Source organism: Aspergillus aculeatus (assembly GCF_001890905.1).
Source record: "Aspergillus aculeatus ATCC 16872 unplaced genomic scaffold ASPACscaffold_6, whole genome shotgun sequence".
NCBI classification, from domain to species: Eukaryota; Fungi; Ascomycota; class Eurotiomycetes; order Eurotiales; family Aspergillaceae; genus Aspergillus; species Aspergillus aculeatus.
In genome coordinates this window covers 476551-495509 of record NW_017962981.1, presented here as the reverse complement: position 1 = coordinate 495509, position 18959 = coordinate 476551, and the positions used below count along the sequence as shown (strand labels likewise).

At 53.0% G+C, this 18959-nt stretch overlaps 7 protein-coding genes across 7 annotated transcripts; 4 read left to right on the top strand and 3 right to left on the bottom strand.

The window, feature by feature from the left end:
* Nucleotides 1–1083: 1083 nt before the first annotated feature.
* On the top strand, nt 1084–2393 carry ASPACDRAFT_59596 (RNA-binding protein; the record flags this gene model as incomplete). Its single annotated transcript, XM_020203462.1, has 3 exons — nt 1084–1544; nt 1604–2211; nt 2278–2393. The coding sequence occupies 3 exons, from the start codon at nt 1084–1086 to the stop codon at nt 2391–2393; spliced, it is 1185 nt and encodes a 394-aa protein (XP_020057094.1).
* An 864-nt stretch (nt 2394–3257) lies between these two features.
* Nucleotides 3258–3898, top strand: ASPACDRAFT_27152 (sorting nexin-3; the record flags this gene model as incomplete). Its single annotated transcript, XM_020199474.1, has 3 exons — nt 3258–3335; nt 3466–3787; nt 3870–3898. The coding sequence occupies 3 exons, from the start codon at nt 3258–3260 to the stop codon at nt 3896–3898; spliced, it is 429 nt and encodes a 142-aa protein (XP_020057093.1).
* Nucleotides 3899–4646: 748 nt separating this feature from the next.
* Nucleotides 4647–5488, bottom strand: ASPACDRAFT_42242 (2-deoxyribose-5-phosphate aldolase; the record flags this gene model as incomplete). Its single annotated transcript, XM_020201063.1, has 2 exons — nt 4647–4715; nt 4775–5488. The coding sequence occupies 2 exons, from the start codon at nt 5486–5488 to the stop codon at nt 4647–4649; spliced, it is 783 nt and encodes a 260-aa protein (XP_020057092.1).
* Nucleotides 5489–5734: 246 nt separating this feature from the next.
* ASPACDRAFT_117189 (uncharacterized protein) lies at nt 5735–6698 on the bottom strand. Its single transcript, XM_020196039.1, has 3 exons — nt 6519–6698; nt 6351–6432; nt 5735–6201 (listed from the first exon to the last, which is right to left on the bottom strand). Exons 1-3 carry the CDS (start codon nt 6566–6568, stop codon nt 5983–5985), a joined length of 351 nt encoding a protein of 116 aa, XP_020057091.1. The 5' UTR covers nt 6569–6698; the 3' UTR covers nt 5735–5982.
* Nucleotides 6699–6913: 215 nt separating this feature from the next.
* On the top strand, nt 6914–7850 carry ASPACDRAFT_117187 (uncharacterized protein). Its single transcript, XM_020196038.1, has one exon. The coding sequence runs from the start codon at nt 7066–7068 to the stop codon at nt 7693–7695; it is 630 nt and encodes a 209-aa protein (XP_020057090.1). The 5' UTR covers nt 6914–7065; the 3' UTR covers nt 7696–7850.
* On the bottom strand, nt 7841–15459 carry pyr2 (non-reducing polyketide synthase pyr2; the record flags this gene model as incomplete). Its single annotated transcript, XM_020197907.1, has 2 exons — nt 7841–8987; nt 9038–15459. 2 exons carry the CDS (start codon nt 15457–15459, stop codon nt 8000–8002), a joined length of 7410 nt encoding a protein of 2469 aa, XP_020057089.1. The 3' UTR covers nt 7841–7999.
* Nucleotides 15460–16813: 1354 nt separating this feature from the next.
* On the top strand, nt 16814–18677 carry ASPACDRAFT_27281 (uncharacterized protein; the record flags this gene model as incomplete). The annotated part of the gene is made up of 3 exons (XM_020199484.1): nt 16814–17005; nt 17082–18226; nt 18320–18677. The coding sequence occupies 3 exons, from the start codon at nt 16814–16816 to the stop codon at nt 18675–18677; spliced, it is 1695 nt and encodes a 564-aa protein (XP_020057088.1).
* Nucleotides 18678–18959: the final 282 nt, after the last annotated feature.

The following is an 18959-nucleotide window of genomic DNA, read 5'->3' as shown; positions in this document are numbered from 1 at the left end:
TTCTCTCTCTCTCTCTCTCTCTCTCCGAGTCTCCCTCCTCCCTCGACTACTTCGTACTTCTTCCATCTGTCGCGCGCGCTCCACCTGCAACCCTTCTTTGGACACGTCTCAAGGACTCTTCTTCTTTTCTTGCCTTTTCTTTAATCTCTCAGTTCTTTTCCTCTCTTGAATCACCCCCCCTTTCTTCTTCTTTTATTTCGCCCACTCGCCACCCTGTGACTGCCCTATCAACCTGGTGCGCAACAACACCAAGGGATCACCACCTTTGTGCTAGGCTCACGCGCAGTTTGTTTCGGGTTTCCTCCTGACTCACATCCATCGTGTTCAGGCAGATCGACTCCAGATCTCACAGCGTGTTACTAACACAGGTATCAGTTCGATCCTTGTCTTTTGTATGCTCTCATCGGAACAGTGGAACCTGTTCATTGATAGCTAAAGGTTGAGCTACATTCTGTGGTAGCAGCACGTCTCGGCGCCGCACCTGTGGAAGTTAACCTCACACCCTCCTTCTTCATTCCCCCTCGTCCTCTTCATTTCTCGCTTTTCAGTTTTTGTTGTTCCATTTGGACACAAGAGGTTCTCTCTTATCGCACACACTACCTGTACTTGCAATCACTCGGAAGGCAAAGAAGCACTACCTCTGTTTATCAGACACAAATCAACTTCCACTCGGACGTTGGTGAAAAGACCTGTGTGTTCTCTTTGAAGCTGCGTTTGCTTCACAATTGTACGTATTATCGAGCCTTTTTTTCTCTTCTTGTTGTCGGACGTCATTGCCGCCCTGCACCCCCCGTGTTGTTTTTTAAGAGTGTTGAAAACATGGATCTTCTTTCTTCGCGACAAATGACCCAGCTGCCGCCGCGGCTTCTCCAGTATCCGCACCGTCCGATCACCGTTCGATCAATCTTCCTTTTGCTAATTGACCTGGTGTGTCTGCAGACATGTATTTTCACTTGATTCCTCGAAACTGAAAGCCAAGAAGAAAAGAGAGAAAAAAAAAAAAAAGAACTGTATCTTCCCTCACGCAAACCAAATCAAGAAACTGCCTTGAGAGCAAGAAGACCGAGTCATAACTAAATCACAATGGCCACTGAGGATGATAACTTCGACATTGACATCTATGGCGACGGCGGGAGCTACAATGCTAACGACCAGGGCGATGACATCAAGCACGAGGACACGGAGCTCATTCTAGACGCGTCGGACGCCACGCAGAATAACAGCGTCGCTCAGGGCGATGGCTCATCGGAAGGAACCCTGAAGCAGGAAAGTGAAGGGGCTGCGCCCAGCAGCACCGGGAGCGTAGCACATGCAGAAGCCGCCCCCCAACAGACCCACGCCCCAGCTCCCCAGCAAGGTGTGAAGCGCAAGGAACACGATGATCGTCCGACGGATCCCGATGCGACGCCTGCCCTCCTCATCTCGGATCTGTACTGGTGGACCACGGACGATGACATTCGCGGCTGGGTGGCTCAGGCCGGCAGCGAGGATGAGTTGAAGGACGTGACTTTCAGCGAGCACAAGGTGAACGGTAAAAGCAAAGGGTAGGCTTACCTCTATGACTAGGTCCTTGGGGATGGCACTGATACTGATACTCTTTTAGACAAGCATTCGTTGAGTTCACTACCCTCCAGGCGGCCACTGCCGTGAAACACATGATCGAGTCGTTCGCCACGTCGGGGCAGGCCGGACGCAAGCACATGGTCGTCTATACCAGTCCCCAGCCCAACCCTTTCCGCACACTGCCCAAGGATGCGCCCATGCGCAAGGACAACCAGTCGCGATCGATGTCCGGCGGCTTCAACTCTTCTAACCAAAACATGAACTTCGGGATGAACAACATGGGTGGCGGCTTCCGAGGCGGTCGGGGCGGGTTCAACAACCGGGGTGGCATGAACAACATGAACAGCTTTGGCGGGAACCGCAACTTCCAGGGTCCCATGGGTGGCTTCCAGCAGCCGATGGTCGGAGGCTTCCAGCAGAACAACCCGATGGGGATGCAGAACTTTGGGTTCAACAACCGCGGTGGGATGATGGGTGCTGCCATGCGTGGCGGCCCCGGTGGCATGCGCGGCCGGGGCGGCGGCATGGCGGGTGCCAACATGATGGGTATGCCCGCCATGAATCCTATGGGCGCCATGGGGATGAACCCGATGTCCGGGGGAATGAATCCGATGATGGGCGGCATGGGTGGAAATATGGGCATGCAGGGTATGTCTCGAAGTTCTTGACCGGTGTGCTTGCGTAACCTTATTGACTGGGGGGAATTCTTACTAGGACAAGGCGGTTTCCAAGGCCCCAATCCAGCATTCAACCAGGGCTTCTTCCCCAACGCTCAAGGCGGCGATGGGTCATGGAACCCCCACGGCGCCAAGCGCAGCCGACAGGAGTGATATCCTTGCCGTTGGCCTTTCATTTCCCTCTCAACCGGGGCTTCTTTTTTCTAACTGCTTCATGTCCGTGGCCCTGGGCGGTCACGGGCCTTTGATCACTGGTAGTTTTTATGTATCACATGTGCTTTCTCTTTCTAACTTTCGTCTACGTCGGGGTTCATTTTTTCTGGCTTGCTGCAAACGGTTCATATGGGGAAATTGGCATTTGTTTCTTTGCTTGTGTTTCTGTTGTTCATGAGGGCATCGTGTTTGCGGTGTTTTAGACCAATCAAAGGGAATCTTGTATCATCTATTTGTCAGTTGTCTGTTGTCTGGTTTAGATGACCAAGCTGCAATGAGCTATGGAATGGGTACTGTGTATGTGGTGTGGTTGTATACAGAATATTGACAGCGGACAGGATAAACAAAGGCCCGGGGAAGTGATTGAAGTTAAGATGCCGAGTTGAAGCTAAACTAGATTAATCCCACCCGCCCGCCTTCTTATCGGTTCTGTCCGTCCCTCACCTCGTCGTCATCTCTTCTTCCTTCTCCGGTCCCACTAAAATTGCTGCAACTTGCTGGTCTGGTCCATGAAGACAACGGCACGCGACACTCGTTGACTTTGAGCCGACCGCACAATCCTGACCGAGTAGTGTCTTGTCAGTATCTTCCGGGTCCCGACCTCATACAAACAATCGCCAGCGTTTCCCCCGCGGTCCTTGGAATCTCCCCTCCGCTCCCCGCCCACTTGACACCGGCCCGGAGTCCGCCCACGCCCACGCCCACGCCCACGCACAAGCGCACGCACAAGCGCACGCACACTCGCTCATTTATCATTTCTGCTATCATTTGCGACAAATCTCCACGAGATACAATCCATCCACCATGCAGGCCGTTCCCGAATCCCGTCAACAAACCTTCGAGGAGATCTACGGACCTCCGGAGAATTTCCTGGAGATTGAGGTACGCTTTGCTGCCATCGAGACACAAGAATACCATGCCATACCTCCCAAAGCCTACTACATTCATTCACCACCTACCCAATCCCAATTCCTACACCTTAACTAATTCTCAACCCCCCCCCCAAATACAGGTCCGAAACCCTCAAACCCACGGCACCTCTCGCAACATGTACACCTCGTACGAGATCGTGTGCCGCACCAACATCCCCGCCTTCAAGCTCAAGCACTCGGTCGTGCGCCGCCGCTACTCCGACTTCGAGTACTTCCGCGACATCCTGGAGCGCGAGAGCACGCGCGTCACCATCCCCCCGCTGCCCGGCAAGGTGTTCACGAACCGGTTCAGCGACGACGTGATCGAGCACCGGCGCGAGGGCTTGCAGCGGTTCCTGCAGATCGTGGCGGGTCATCCGCTGCTGCAGACGGGGAGTAAGGTGCTGGCGAGTTTTGTGCAGGGTATGTATTGGTTTTTCGGATGTGTCTACGGATGGTGGGTTGTGTGTGTGTGTAAAACTGGTTTGCTGATTTGTGGGAATAGATCCGAATTGGGATCGGAATGCGTGGTAGAGTGTTGGGCTGTAGCATTGGGGGTGGGTGGGTTGGGAGTTCTTTGTCGGTTTGCCGTGTGCTCTTGTGGTGTGGTCTCGTACTTGCCCGCAGGGAGAACAGTTGTGGATGATGCAGCCGTCCTCCGCTCTCCCGGCATACACTCTCAGCCTGCTCCTTCAACCCACCTTCCAGCTCAATCCCGTCGATAGCAGGGACTCCCGACATTTCCTCGACATCTATATACCTCCCCTTCGGCCTTCGATACTCGACATTTGACACCCCCTTTGTTCCCATATAGTGCATCTTCCTCCCCGGTTGGGACCAAATACTGCGTGCATCCCCTATCCATCGCAGGGAGGACCAAAACTCATCTCGCATCCCACATTTTGTTTTTGTCTGTGTGGATTTCCTGCATGTGTTGATTGTTCTATATGTATCTCAGCGACGACTTTGTTTTTTAGCTTATTTGATTTATGATGAGTTGTTGATACCGTTTGAATATGTAGCTGTTGGTGCAGTCTGATTGAGTTTGTCTCCGATGCAGATAGTAGGTATATCAAACCCCGACTGATATCCGGGTTACCTCAGAAGATTGAATACAAAACATCAGCAGCAACAACAACCATAAAAGAAACTCCCCAAGTATATGGAATCAACTTCTCAATACCCCCCCTCCCCCTTTCCTCCCTCCCCCCCTCCCCCCTCTCCCCCCTCCTGCTGCCCCTCACGATTCCCAACTAACTGCACAACAATCCCCACCCCCGAACTACTCCCCACCCTCTCCGCCCCCGCCTCCACCATCGCCCTCCAATCCCCCGCCCCCCTCACCCCACCACTAGCCTTCACCCTCGTCCCCGTCCCCATCCTCCCAGCAACCCACCGCATCACCCTCACATCCTCCACCCTCGCCCCCGGCCCATCAAACCCCGTACTCGTCTTGATATAATCCGCCCCCGCAAGACACGCAACCACACTCCCCGCCACCACCTCCTCCGTCCCCGAAAGTCGGCCCGTCTCCAGGATGACCTTCAGCACCACGTCCGCCGGGATCGTATCCCGAACGGCCCGGATGTCCGCGTACACGGCCGTGTATTGCCCCGCCTGGAGGAGGGGCCGGTTGAGTACCATGTCCAGCTCGGTGGCGCCGGCGGATACGGCGGAGGATGCTTCGTGGGTCTTTGAAGCGGTGGGGTCCGTGCCGTGGGGAAAGGAGATTACGCAGGCTATTCCTGGGGTTGGCTGTGGCTTGAGCTGGGGTGAGGCGGTGGGCGTGGGTGTGGTGGGTTGGGTTTCGGAAGTGGATGGTTGTGGTTGTGGTTGTGGTTGTGGTTGGGACTGAGCTGGGCGGGACAGGTTCTGCACGGCGCGGGCGACGTAGGGGAGGCGGACGCAGACGGTGGCGAAGTGGTGGTGTTGGGCTTCGGTGCAGAGGGTGTCGATTTGCGTGGGGCTGGCGCTGGGGGAGAGTTGGGTGTGGTCGATTGTGAGGGAGGGGTGGGCGGGGAGCGGGTAGGCCGGGAAGGTGGTGGTGGTGGATTGGAGCTGTTGGAGGGTTGCTGTGATGAGGGCTTTCCAGCCGGAGTCGGTTTGGGGGGTTGCGGGGGGCATGGTTTGGTGGTTTCGTTTGGTGGTGGTGGTGGTTAGGGTTGTGGTAAGGGTTGTGAATGTGGATTGTGAATGTAGGGTGGGTTGGAGATGGATACTGTGCTTGTTAGTTTGATGCTGAGTGTGAGTTTGAGGAAGGGGGGAGAGTACTATACAGATTCCACTGGTGACCGTTGGTGGTGTAAACAAGAGAAATGGAACGTACACACAGAAAGAGTGGAAGAGTGGAATTGCGGGGGCGGGGAGGGAGGGGGGGGGGAGAGGCTGTATGTTTGCGGAGAAATATCCACGTGATGTTGATATCAATATCAATATCAAACCGCCATCCCATCTGTCTTCGATCCAAATCCATAGATCTACTCAACATCCTCACATCATCCAGTATTTACCCATCCCCAATCCCAAATCGTTAAGGAAACAATAATCAAATTTGGACACCCCAGTGCTAATATCAAACTCCCCCTTCCAATAAACCTATCCCCTGCATAAAACACCCTTTATCCACAGCTCTTACACTCCGGCCCACGAACATCATCCACGCGACCAATCTTCCTCGGCCCAAATCCCCTCGGGCCTCCCCCAGGACCTCCCCCAGGACCACCACCACCACCGCTACCCCCGCCCCCAAAAAGTCCCCATCGCGACCTAGATCCCGAGGTATTCCCCTTCCGGTGGATATTGAACTGCGAATTCTGCGCCGCGGCGTAGGGATCGAGCTATAATTTGCAAGAAAGCCATTAGTATCAGCTAATCCCAACGCCACAACACAAGTCTGCATAAGTAGCAGCGGAAAGGCAGCAACCCTCACAACCACCTAACCACACAAGACGCAACCCCATAACCAAGAAGAGGATGAATGACTCACCGAGAACAAGCTCACAAGATACAAACCCAAAAACACATATACACTCTCGAAGAACCGACTGACTCGGACGGAGAATGGGGGGCTAGACGGAGTAGACGGAGATTAGCACGGTGCTTGGTGCTTCGGGCCGAAGGGGGGCATGGCATATGGCCATATCGTGGTGGTTACCTTCCGAGGACGCGGCCGCCGGACACGTAGGTTCGGGGTTCGGGCGCCATGCTTTATTTAGGGGGTCGTAGGCAGAGTGGGTATGTTTGAGGTTGAGGTTGAGGTTGATGAAGGGAAAGTTACAGTATGGCGTCAGATGAAGTTGCCATCATCGTTCCATTTCGCAGGGGAGGGACTCGCTCGATTGGGGTTAGTGGGGATTATGCCGGAAGTGGGGAGGCTATTTATGGTCCTGCTGAGTCACTATCCACCGGCCTATAATTCCATGGTTCTTAGTTCTCATGAAGAGTTGCTGGAAGTATAGCGCAACCCAACTAGGAAATTGGTATCATCCTCAGCTCAGCTCAGCTCAGTTTAGAAGTATGAGTCCTACCATACTTGAGTTAGCCTTACGAATTTGATGCTGCCCCTGTCGTAGTAATTCAGCTTCTTCAACTAAAAATGCAGGTACTCAGCATAAAAGCCTCCTCCCCTCCCCCCCATCCATACCCATACCCATACTCAACTCACACCACCACCACCACCAAACAATCATCTCCCCCCCAAAATGCCAATTATAAACCTGACCTTGCTACATCTCTCCACGGCCCTCCTTCCAACCTCAACCCCCACCGCAATTCCAACATCCCACCACCTCCACACCCACCTCACAACCACAACCCACCCCAAAACAATCAGCATCTACACCCAACTCGAAGACCCAAGCATCATCTACCTCCTCCATGAGGACTCCACCACCAAGAATCAAATCCCCATCACAACCCAAGCTACAATCGAAATCACCCACAAATCCACCCACAGAATCGACCTCGACCTCCCAGCCCAGACCCTCCCACTGACCGCCCCCGTCCTCGCGATAGGTCGGTACTTCATCCGACGTGGCCAACGCGCCGAGTTCCAGCGGACGTTTGAGGCGAGCAAAGCCCATCTTGAGGCGTTCACGGGTCCGTATCCGCTGGTGGGCGGGTGGGTTGCTGGGGGTGAAGGGGGTGATAGGGAGGATACAGCAGATACAGACGACGGGGCAGCGGAGTTTGTTCTGTTTAGTGGGTGGGATACTGTTGAGAGGCATTTTACGTTTGCGGAGACGGAGGGGTTCAGGGAGTTTATGAGGATCAAGGAGTTTATGGAGGGGGCGGAGATTAAGCATGCTGTGAGGTGGGAAGGGGGTGTTTGAGGGTTGTGTTTGTTGTGTCGTTGTGGAATTAGGTATTGTGTATATTAGGTGCTGTGGTGGTTAAGGATCTCAACTCTTACTTATACAGTGTGGTACTATGCTCAGCGTGATATTATGCCGTTAGAACAGTGCTAGACAGCACAAGGCAGATCCACAACCAATTGCTTGAAATACTATGTACTGTACATCATGCAACGAGGGTCACGACAAAAGTATAAGCTCCAAACCCATCACAAGGACAGGCTAAGTTCGGACTCAGAGGATCTCCATTCAACCAGACTCGCCTCTTCCTCCGTCTGCGACGTCAAAGCAACCGTATCGCCTTATCCAAATCAACATCCTCACCCTTAGAGACACCGTCTTCAGCAAGTCGTACCGCAGCAACACCAGCCAGCTCCCCAATAGACGACCCGCCCAGAAATCGTAGCATCGGGAGTTCAACCCCGACCTCCTTCACAAACCATTGCCGCAACCCAATGGCCATCAACGAGTCCACCCCCATCTCGCTCAACACGTTACCAGGAGTCACGGACTCCCCATCGGGGAGACGCAGCCTCGAGCGAACCTCCCCAATGAAGCCCGTAGTGATTATCTGTATAGCGTCGTCGATGCCATTGGCTTCCTTCAACTGTACTTTCATCTCCACAGTGTCCTTACGGACGCATGCTCCACTAGAGGGGCGTCCACTCTGATCAATGAAGCCCCACGCTCTTGGATTCCGGAACCATATTGCGTCAGGATGTTTGGCGGCATTCACAAACTCGAAACCCGCGATAATATCTGCATTTCTGCCCGCTTCAACCCGTCCAGCAAGGATTGCCTCCGCCATAAGTTCATGCAGATCATTTTCAGACAGCTGTGAGCTGCTACTGCCCATTGTTTTCTGAAGGATGTCGTGCAAAGCAGAATCTGCGCGGGCAAGATAGCCCACTCCCCCAATCGATGTCGGGTGGATCATGCTTCCCACTCGATTCTGCTTGCGGCGCCGCTGGATAAGCGCAGACATGAAGTGGGTAGCTGCTGAGTAGGCCGCCTGGCCGATGTTGCCCATCGGTCCGGCGGCTGACCCAAAGAGGATGAAGAAGTCCAGATCGAGGGGACCGAATATCTCATCAAGAAGAAGGCTTCCTTGCACCTTGGGGCTAAGTACTGATTGAAAATCTGAGAAATTGATATTGGCGAACATTTGGTCCTTAAGTATCATCGCACCATTAATGACTCCCCCTATTGATGGTAGTTGGGCAGAGAGTGTATCGTATGCAGAAGTCACTGATACGCGACTCGTAACGTCCCTAGAATATCTGGTCAGTAGCTATCAGCGAGAATGTTGAAGAAAACTGACATTGTAAATGGAATTACGCGAGCCCCCAAACTCGCCATCTCCCCAATCCACAGAGGGTCGATCTTGGGGAATCTGCTGCTCATGACAACACACCGCGCACCTCGATGAACCATCCATCGACAGACCGATTGACCTAGACTTCCAGTCATCCCAACAAGGAGATATGTTCTGTCTGGTGATAATCTTATCGCCGAACTTGCCGTCTGAATTTCGACTGGGATTTCATCATGCACAGTCCAATCCACGACTGCTTGACGGGAAAGATCTGTATGCATGCCGTGGATGTCACGAAGAGAAATTATATCAGTCGCTTCGTCTGCCTCCATTGCCTGCAAAGCAAACCCATATGCGCTCAGGAACGTCTGGCTCACAGCGACTGGATTGCTGAGCCTCGTGATGCTTGAAGATCTCCGACATACGTTGGTCAGCTTGACTTGAGCAACATCCTCTGAGACAACCGCTGCGATCCGAGAGAACAACTCAGGCTTGCCTTCTTCAAGCTCAGCAATGACAGACAGGTCAGAAGGTAAAATGCGCGCGAGAAAGCGCACTGATTCATTGTTGTGAATGAACAACGAGTGCTTTCCCGGTGAGGCCACAAAATCGCTAGTGCTGAAATAGACTTGCATCTGTCGCACAGCACCCAGAGCCATGAACGCCTCCTGTTTCAATCTGCTTATCGATTCGAGCCCGTGAATCAGTACTGACATATTAGGTATTCCAGAGCTCAGTACACTAATAGCCATGATTGCTGCAGCCATCCTATCTAGAAATGTAGGCTCCACAACTTCAGGGAGATGCTCCGGCATCCGAAAGCAATAACCCAGAGGCACAGAGATCAACGAAGCTTGCTGCGACGATAGGGCAAACCAACGTGTCCGGTCACTCGTATCGCGGCCTATCACCAAGTAGAGATATCCAGCACCTTCTATATGATAAGCGTTCAAAGTGGAGTAGCTCGCAACAAGCCAGCGCTGATGAGAGGTATCTCGACAGTCGTCAACCTTGCTGCCTGCTCTTTCAGACAAAACAAATTCTCGACGTCGATTTGAAGGTGGAATGATATGCACCACTGATTGATGCAAATTGGCATACCTGTTTAGTCTGCGCCGACCAGCTATGTACCGATTATTCATTGCGTCGCTAAGATGAAATCGTGGAATCTGTAATGTGCCATTGACGAGCCTTAACTCCGGCTCAATGCTATGCACGCAACCTGAAAGCGTGAAGTCATTGTCTCCAGTGGTATGAGACAGTCGCAAGAAGATTGTAGCCAGTCCCGGTGCAGTAATCTCAGCTCGATCAGGAACATTCAGGTATTGACAGAGGAGCTGCGGGTTCTCGTATGCAACGCAGTTTATGATGCCTTTAGCCATCGCCCAGTATGGATCCTGGCTCTCGTGTCCGACAGTCACCCAGAGAAGCCTGCTGGCATGATTCATTAGCGCCTTGAGTCCACCCAGACGCTCTTCCGTGAAGTCTTTATAACAAGAAAAATCGGGATCCGTCAAGACTAGGACATGTGATTTGGATAGGTCTTGCTGATCCAGCACCTCTATTGTCGATGCAACGACCACACGAGAGAAAAAACGAGCCAGAAGCGCCTTGAGCCCTGATACAAGACTCGCAGTCGCGTTTGTTGCTCCCCCAACAATCCAAACATCGTTCTCAAGGCGGCCTGAGAACGTCCATGGATTACGTTGAAGCATGATTGCCTCATCGGTAGCTTGCGAGACAAATGTCGAATTGAACTCAAGTTCATTGGCAGGCGAGATTGCTTCGAAACCACCAAAACCATTCTGCTGAAGCAGCTTCTCCCAATCCTGGATACTTAAGATTGGACTCCACTGGCGAACGTTGTCGCCATCTTGCCACCACTTTGCAGTACCACAATTTGCCAGCATAACACGACTGATATCGAGATTAGTTCCTTCCCGCGCAACTAGATAACCACCAGGTTTGAGCAAGCGCCGGACATTCCCCATAGTCTCACGAAGCCTCTGAGATTGGGACAGAGAGTTAGCAGCAATGATTATATCATATCTTTCATTCTCAAAGCCTTGTTCAACCAAGCTCTCTTCAACATCAAGTCGTTGTAAGATCAGTTTGATGTTATTATCGCCGGCGAAGGTCTCATATGCCTCTGAGAGCCGACTCGCTGATGTGTCTGTAATGGTGTATGATTGGTAAGAGCTGCCGATCTTATTGAGAACGGATCTTGCTATTAATCCACTCCCTGCATTGAGCTCTAGGATTTTCGCTTGAGGATAGCGAAAGACCAACTGTCCGACAAAGGTTGCAAGCTCAGAGCTGCTAGGGTCGCTTTCAAAAGGATCCAGATACAACCTTCTAGGTTCAAAGTCATCATTGTCGTGACAGAGTGGGAAAGGGTTGGAGACTCCCTGCAGCATGCTGGACAAATTCTCTCCAGCTACCCGCAAATTGTGCCAACCCAGGCTTGTTTCATCTGTGATCTCTAGCACTTCGTCGATGGTGTCATTCAACCACTCAGGTTGATAAATAGGATGAGTGCCATCACGAGTCATCTGCAAGACGCTTTCCATCCACCTCATCACACTTGCACGGTACGGATCCATACGCGCATAGTCCAGTGCTGTCAGCGTCTCCCAGGCGTCCTTTATGTAGAGTAGAGCACACTGCTCCGCGCAATACAAGTTTAATTCGGTCTCTGGATCTGCACCAGTCTTGCTTGGCACAGAATGAGGCACAAGCGGTCCCCAGACTATCTCAGAGAAGATATTACGATCATCAGGGATGGCGAGTGGAGCGACCTGAAAGCCTTCGATGAGAAAGACGCCTTGACCCTCGCTGTTGTAGGTGTGAATATCCGCCTTCGCTCCGTCGGTCGTCTCCTCAAGAAGAGCAGTATCAACAATCAAATCCTGGGTTTCGTTCAACGATTCTGCTCGGCAGAGTAATGGGTTCATGACAATATGCTCTATTTGTACGGGCACACTTGGTGTCTGTAGCTTTACAGCAGCCAGCATACCATGAAGACTGGAGTCCATGGCTGCTGGATGCAGCGTTGACGATGATGTGTTATTGCAGATGACGACACCTGTCGACCCATTCGATTGGCGGGCAACAGCTTTGAGGCCTCGAAATGCACCACGGTAGTCCAGACCGAACTTCTCCAAGCCGGCATAGAAGCTGTCGATGTCCACCGGTCTTGTGAAAGGCGTTGGCATCCGTCGTGGAGGTAGCGCCATTGCGTCTGTTTCACCCAGGGAAAGCGTGGTTCTCCCCGAAGCGCAGACCTTCAAACTTCCTCCAATATTGGCATAACAGGTAAACGTGCCTAGAATTTTATGATCTTTCATGGACTCCCGCTCAGCCTTAAAGATAACCTCAACACCTTGGGGGTCGTCTGGGATGTTAATGGCGCGCTTGATGTGCATTTCATCAATCTCGAGCAAGCGCAAACACTGTCCCTGAGTCATTATGAGGGCCGCCTCGAGCATCATGACAATGTAGCCTGTGGCAGGAAATATAGCCTGAGACTGCACTCTATGATCGTTCAACCATACCAGCTCTGTCCGACTGAGAAAGTTCCGCCATCGCCATTCATTCTCTGCGGTCTCAGGACTGAGTGCCCCCAGCAGATAATGGGGTGGGTCAGCACGGTGCAGACGGGCTTTGGTCAAGCGAGACATAGCCCAGTAAGAACGAGTATGGTCGAAAGGGTAGGTTGGTAGATCTTTCAAGAAGTGGGAGTCATAATCAAGGTCGAACAGCCTGATAAGTTTTTGAGTCTCGAGACCTGGTAACTGATGGTCCCAGAAGAGTGCGATAGCGTTGGCAATAGAGTCAAAGCTACCGCTGTCCCGATGAGCCAGACCGACATAAGACGACAGCTTGGTATCACTTTGCTGAAAGTCAGACAGGGTCTGCAAGACCGGACCTTTGAGCGTTGGATGCGGGCCGACCTCCACCATCATATTCGAACTCGCAAGGCCAGAAAGCACAGCTTGAACAGCCTCGCAAAATAGAACAGGACGAAGCATATTTTCTGCCCAGTATTCATGGCAGATATCGTGCCCCTCAAGGGTCTTTGCATGGTATACACTGGAGTACCATGGCACATTGGGCGGTCGATACTTGATATCGCAGACTCTGACAGCACAGAGATACGACTCAGCAGAAGGCACCATATGGGGAGAATGGTACGCCGTATCGACTTTTAAAGATTGTGCTCTGATGTTTAAGCTCTGCAAGATCCAATCCAGGTCCTGCACCGCATCCGCATCACCTGAAAAAGTCACACTCGTGGGAGAATTGCTGGCCGCCACCACAATTCGACCGCTGAATCCACCATCTTGACAGAGGAAAACTGCATCCTTCCAGGACATCGCTCCCGCTAGCATTGCCCCCGGTCGTCCACCCCTACTCATGCTTTGGTGGGTTGCCCAGCCTCGCAAATATGCCAATCTGATTGCATCCGATGCTGAAACTACGCCAGCTGCGTATGCTGCGGCGATTTCACCGGAGGAATGCCCAACAACAGCAGAAAATACTACTCCCAACACGCGGAGCAGATTGACCTGAATAATCTGAATAGCAGCTCGTAGGGTTTGTGATACTAGTGCTTCATGGATCCGAGAGATATCTTTGGGCGCCGAGAGTTCTTGTGCTAGCAAGAAGTCAGGACGATATTGTGGCGGAAGCGAGACTAGTGATTCTTGCAGCTCTTCCATCCATTTTAGGGCTTGCGAACTTCGAGATATGAGGTCCCAAAACATCTGCGGGTACTGTGCGCCCTGGCCGGTGAATATCCCAACAGCTCCCTTGGAAATCGCTCGGTGCTTGGTGGAGGTCTCAGCTGAGCTACGATGTTGGAGCTCTGTCTGGAGCTTGGTCTCAAGATCGCCCAGTGAGGATGCTGTCAGGATGAGACGATGGCTCATAAGAGATCGGTGATGCATCAACGACTCTGCTAAGGTAATGAGGTCGGTCTCAGGGTGTTCTCGTAAGTATTCAATATGTCGGTGAAGTAGGTGGGTCAAAGACTTCTCTGTGGCTGCGGAGAAGACGAGTGGCAATAATGGGGGTAAAGGTATCTTTGGCAGATATGGCATCGGAGCGGCATAGCTTTCAAGAATGACATGTGCATTTGTACCGCCGAATCCAAAGGAGTTGACCGAGACTCGCCGCGGAACGCCGGGAGCCAGAGTAGGCCACGGTACCGCTTCAGTAGGCACTCGCAGATGGGTGGTGTAGGGTGCGATGCTGGCGTTGATGCGATTGAAGTGCATGTTAGGGGGAATGACACCATGCTGGACGCATAGGGATGCCTTGATAACGCCGGCTAGACCCGCCACACTCTCCGTATGGCCGATGACCGTCTTGATAGAGCCCACATACAGAGGGTTCTGCGGCCTAGATCTCTCCTCGAACAGGGCATCGTATATCGCTGTTGCCTCCTGAGGATCGCCAGCCTGAGTCCCAGTTCCATGGGCTTCGAAGTACTGACACTGATCCTCCGGACGACTCTTAGGGTCCAGGCCAGCGCTGGCATAGGTCGACCGAATCAACCTCGACTGGGCCGTCCACGACGGCATGGTCAGACTCATGCTGCGGCCATCCGCGTTGACCCCCGTCGCACGCACGATACATTCTACGGGATCACCATCCCGTATTGCATCGCTCAACCGCTTCAATACCACTGCGGCGATACCCTCTCCCCGGGCATACCCATCGGCATCCCGATCCCACATTCGACACCGACCAGTCGGTGACAGTAACCGCAACTTAGAGGCAGCAATATACTCCCGCGGGCTGAGAATGAGGTTACTCGCCGCCACGACGGCGATAGGGCAATCGCCCTTCCGCAACGCATCCACCGCCTGATGCATGGCAACTAGACTCGACGAGCAAGCGGTATCTATGGTGATGGAGGGGCCATGCCAGTCGAAGAAGAAGGAGATGCGGTTAGACAGCATAGAAGCAGCCCCGCCAGAGGAAGTGTAGGTCGGGATATCGTCCCAGTCGTTCGTGATAATATTGCTGTAATCTGTGTTCATCAGGCCGCAGAAGACGCCCGTGTCCGAGTCCTGTAGAGTCTCTATGCGCAGACCTGCTCGCTCCAGGGACTCGTAGACTACCTCCAGCAGTAGTCGTTGCTGAGGATCCATGGCCTCGGCTTCGGTGGGGGAGATGTTAAAGAAAGAAGCATCGAACTGCTGGATGTTCTCGGACAGGAAGTAGGATTCCGGGGCATTTCCCGTACCGTGGTGAATCTCTGGGTGATAGAATGCATTCTGGTTGAAGCGATTGCTGGGGGTCTTAGAGGCGAGGTTGCGAGGAGAGTTAAGAAGGTCCCAGAGCTTGGAAGTGGAAGAATTTGAGCCTGGGAAGCGGTAAGCCGTGCCGATAATGGCAATCGGTTCGGGAAAGGAAGGCATGACTGTAGCCTACTTTATAGAGGTAGCAAGTACCCAACTACACACCACTTGGTCTCAACCAAATGTATGGAAAGAAGAAAAGAACGAAGTATTATACTCAAGAGGGAGTCGGTTCTTCAGCGTGGAGTTAAGTGCATATTTTCGACCTCCTTTCTGTCTGTCCTTCTTTCTATCAACCAATCGATAAAGATGCCCTCCTGGTCTGCAACTCGCATACAGCAGCAGGCTATCGCGGAAAGTATATCCATCTCGCTTATACACTATCTCGAGGATTCTGGCTACCAAACGAGTCATCATTCTCCAAGCAATGAACAGCCTCGTTTGAGTGGGGGCGAGGATATCATAGCTGAAACTAAGGAAAGATGCAAGCTGGACGCCTATCGGTTGCGACGAGGTACAGTACCATTGTGCATTGTTAGTTACCTCGGAAGAGAGTGATGAGTGAGTGATGACCATCCAGGTGCAGAAGATTCCAATCCAGTACATGCACTGTACTAAATTAGTGGCAGCCTTAGCACGAACGGGATTATCTACTCCTCCCCTCACCATTGGCGGGGTTGCCCTCGAGTCAGTCCCCAACGCCAAAGCCCCAGGAACCCCTCTCAGCATCGCGTGCGAAGGCTGAGACCTGCCTCTATGTCTTACTTCTTCCAAATTTCCAATCAGCCGGGCTGATTGGGGAAATAGTTCCGACACCAACGCCAACACGAGGGAGAGATAGAACTATAAGCCAAGCTGATAATACGAGATCTTGCAAAAGGGACGCAATCCTTCTGACGGATGACGTAGCGTCAGCTCAGGATGGAGTTGCTTCCCGGAATAAGCTGGATCGCATTGTCCATTGCCTATTGTCCGGCGGGGGTGGTCCAGATGCATGGTCCGGAGGCGTTTTCTAAGGATGATTGAGGTAACAATTTGCGAACGACTTATTGAGCTAGCAGACTGAGCAGACTCAGCAGACTTAGTAGCAAGCAATAGCGAGACTAAGTAGTGGGAGAAGAGGGGGTAACTGACAGTGGCTGGCTGCGTACAGCCCTAGTATACTTGCTTCCATCCCCGATCCTTCCAAACAACTTCAGCCACCAAGCAGCACGAGTCTTCCTCGATTGGTGTGACAGATAACGGTTGGGGTGAGGACATCTTTATTTGCTTTTTCTTCTCAATCTCATAGACAATGCGTCTGACTTCTGCAACCCATTCTTTGACTCGGGGGCGAATACCCCAATTGGTCTCGAGTAAGCCCAAGGCTGAATAGCCGAGTTTTCAGCATGCAAGCGACAATAGATATCGAGGGCTTTAAAGCAGCCATTGCACATGCATTCCTTCCAAAGCATATTTTGACCGGTGTGCAAACATGGATGTAGTGTCTTTCGCATTCAAGGGTCCGGTCGAGTACGATCAGACCCGACCTCTATACATTGATGCTCGAGATCCCTCGCGCAGTCTGAGTGCTTATCAACTCAAGCACCTCGTGCAGACCCTGGTGGCCGGATTGAAATGCTATGTTGAGCCCGGGGATGCGGTCTTGGTTCATCTGGGCAACAGCGTGAGTATACCAGCCAGCCTGCCCCTGTCCTCGCAACTGCCTGTATCCATAACTGACAGCCAGATCACTCCACCAGTTCGCCCACTCAGCCCTATTCTTCAGTATCCTTGGAGCAGGGAATGTCTATATCGGCGCCGGCCCCGACAGTCCACCGCTTGAACTGGATAACGTGCTCAAAGCAGGCGAGCCCAAGCTGATCATCACCACCAGCGCAACCCTCGCCACCGTGCTCGAAGTCACCTCAGCGCGAGGCATCGCAGCGAACCAAGTCTGCGTCTTCTCCGAGGACACCATCCTGACCTTCCTCCACAGCCCCGACACCCTCACCCAAGAAGAGCCACCGATCACCACCAACGATGCCACTATAACCAACCAACCCTTCCCGCTAACCACCCTCCTAACCCACGGCACCAGCCCCTGGACCCCCCTCACCGCAACCCAGGCAGACACCACGCCCGCCTCGATGTTCTGCACTAGCGGCACCAGCGGGCTTCCCAAAGCTGCGATCCTCTCGCACACCAACATGATCACGCACCACTTCAGCAGCCACTACCCCACCCCAAACCCGACAACGAGCCGTCTAATCGCCATCCCAATGCACCACCTCTACGGCGCGGTGTGGACGCACATCTTCCCGATCCGCTACGGCTCGCCCGTCTACAGCCTGCCGCGCTTCGAGATCCACGCCTTCCTGCAAGCCATCCACACCCACCAGATCACCAACACCTACCTCGTCCCGGCCATGGTGCACATCCTGACCCAGACCACCCTTGCCATAAAGCCCAAACTCGCCTCCCTCCGCTACTGCCTCGTCTCCGCCGCCCCCATCGACGTGGCCGCCCTCGACCGGCTGCAATCCCTGCTCAGCCATCCCTCCGCCATCGTCACCCAGAACTGGGGCATGACCGAGACCGGCCTCGTGTTTCTCTCCCCGGCCACGGATACCGTCCACGACAAAGCGAGTATTGGCCGTGTGCGCGGGGACGGGGTCGAGGTGAGGCTTGTTGATCCCAGGGATCATAGGATTATTATTGCGGAGGAGGGGATGGCCGGGGAGATGTGGGTCCGTGGGCCCGGGATCTTTCTGGGGTATAAGAATCGTCCAGACAGTAATGGTGACAAGGAAGAAGGGGGCTGGTTTCGGACGGGGGATATGGTGTTTCGTAAACGGGGGCTGTATTATTTGTTTGGGAGGGTGAAGGAGATTATCAAGGTTCGGGGGTGAGGTTTCTCTCTCTACCCTTGTCTTTTTCATGGCTTCGGAAGGTATGCGATTGGGGTTGGGTGCTAACAAGTGTGAGTGTGAGTGTGCAGGTATTCTGTCGCCCCCGCGGAGATCGAGGATGTGCTGGTCCAGCACCCCGGCATCGACGACGCGGCTGTACTCGGGGTGCAGGCAGGTGATGGCAGTGGGACGGAAGTGCCCAGGGCGTTTGTGGTGAGGAAGACATCAGCATCAACTAAAATCACGGTTGAGGATGTCTATGACTTTGTAGTGGGCCGGCTGGCGAGGTATAAGGCGCTGGATGGGGGGGTGGTGTTTGTGAGCGAGATTCCCAGGACGGCAACGGGGAAGATTCAACGGGCCAAGTTGGGGCAGATGAATGCGCAGAGAGAGAAGATTGCAAAGCTGCTGGCGGCGAGGAAGGTTGCTGTGGAGGTTGTTGGGTAGGTGCCTGAGTTAGTGAACTGGTATAGATGATATGCTATATAGGTTGTTTGTTTTGCATATGGTTTTGTGGATAACAGTAGTTTTGGTTGTTTTGTACCCAAGATTCGTGGAGATCTTGTGTATCATGTCGATATCTTCCTCCGAGCTGTTCAATACTTACTATAGATGAGCTTTACTGGGAAGCTGAAAGAAAGGGGGGTCCGGGGGTTCTCCCCCGGAGACCGTTTTTTATGGGAATCAAAACTGAGTGCTACTGGGAAGTTGAAAGAAATCGGCAAGAGG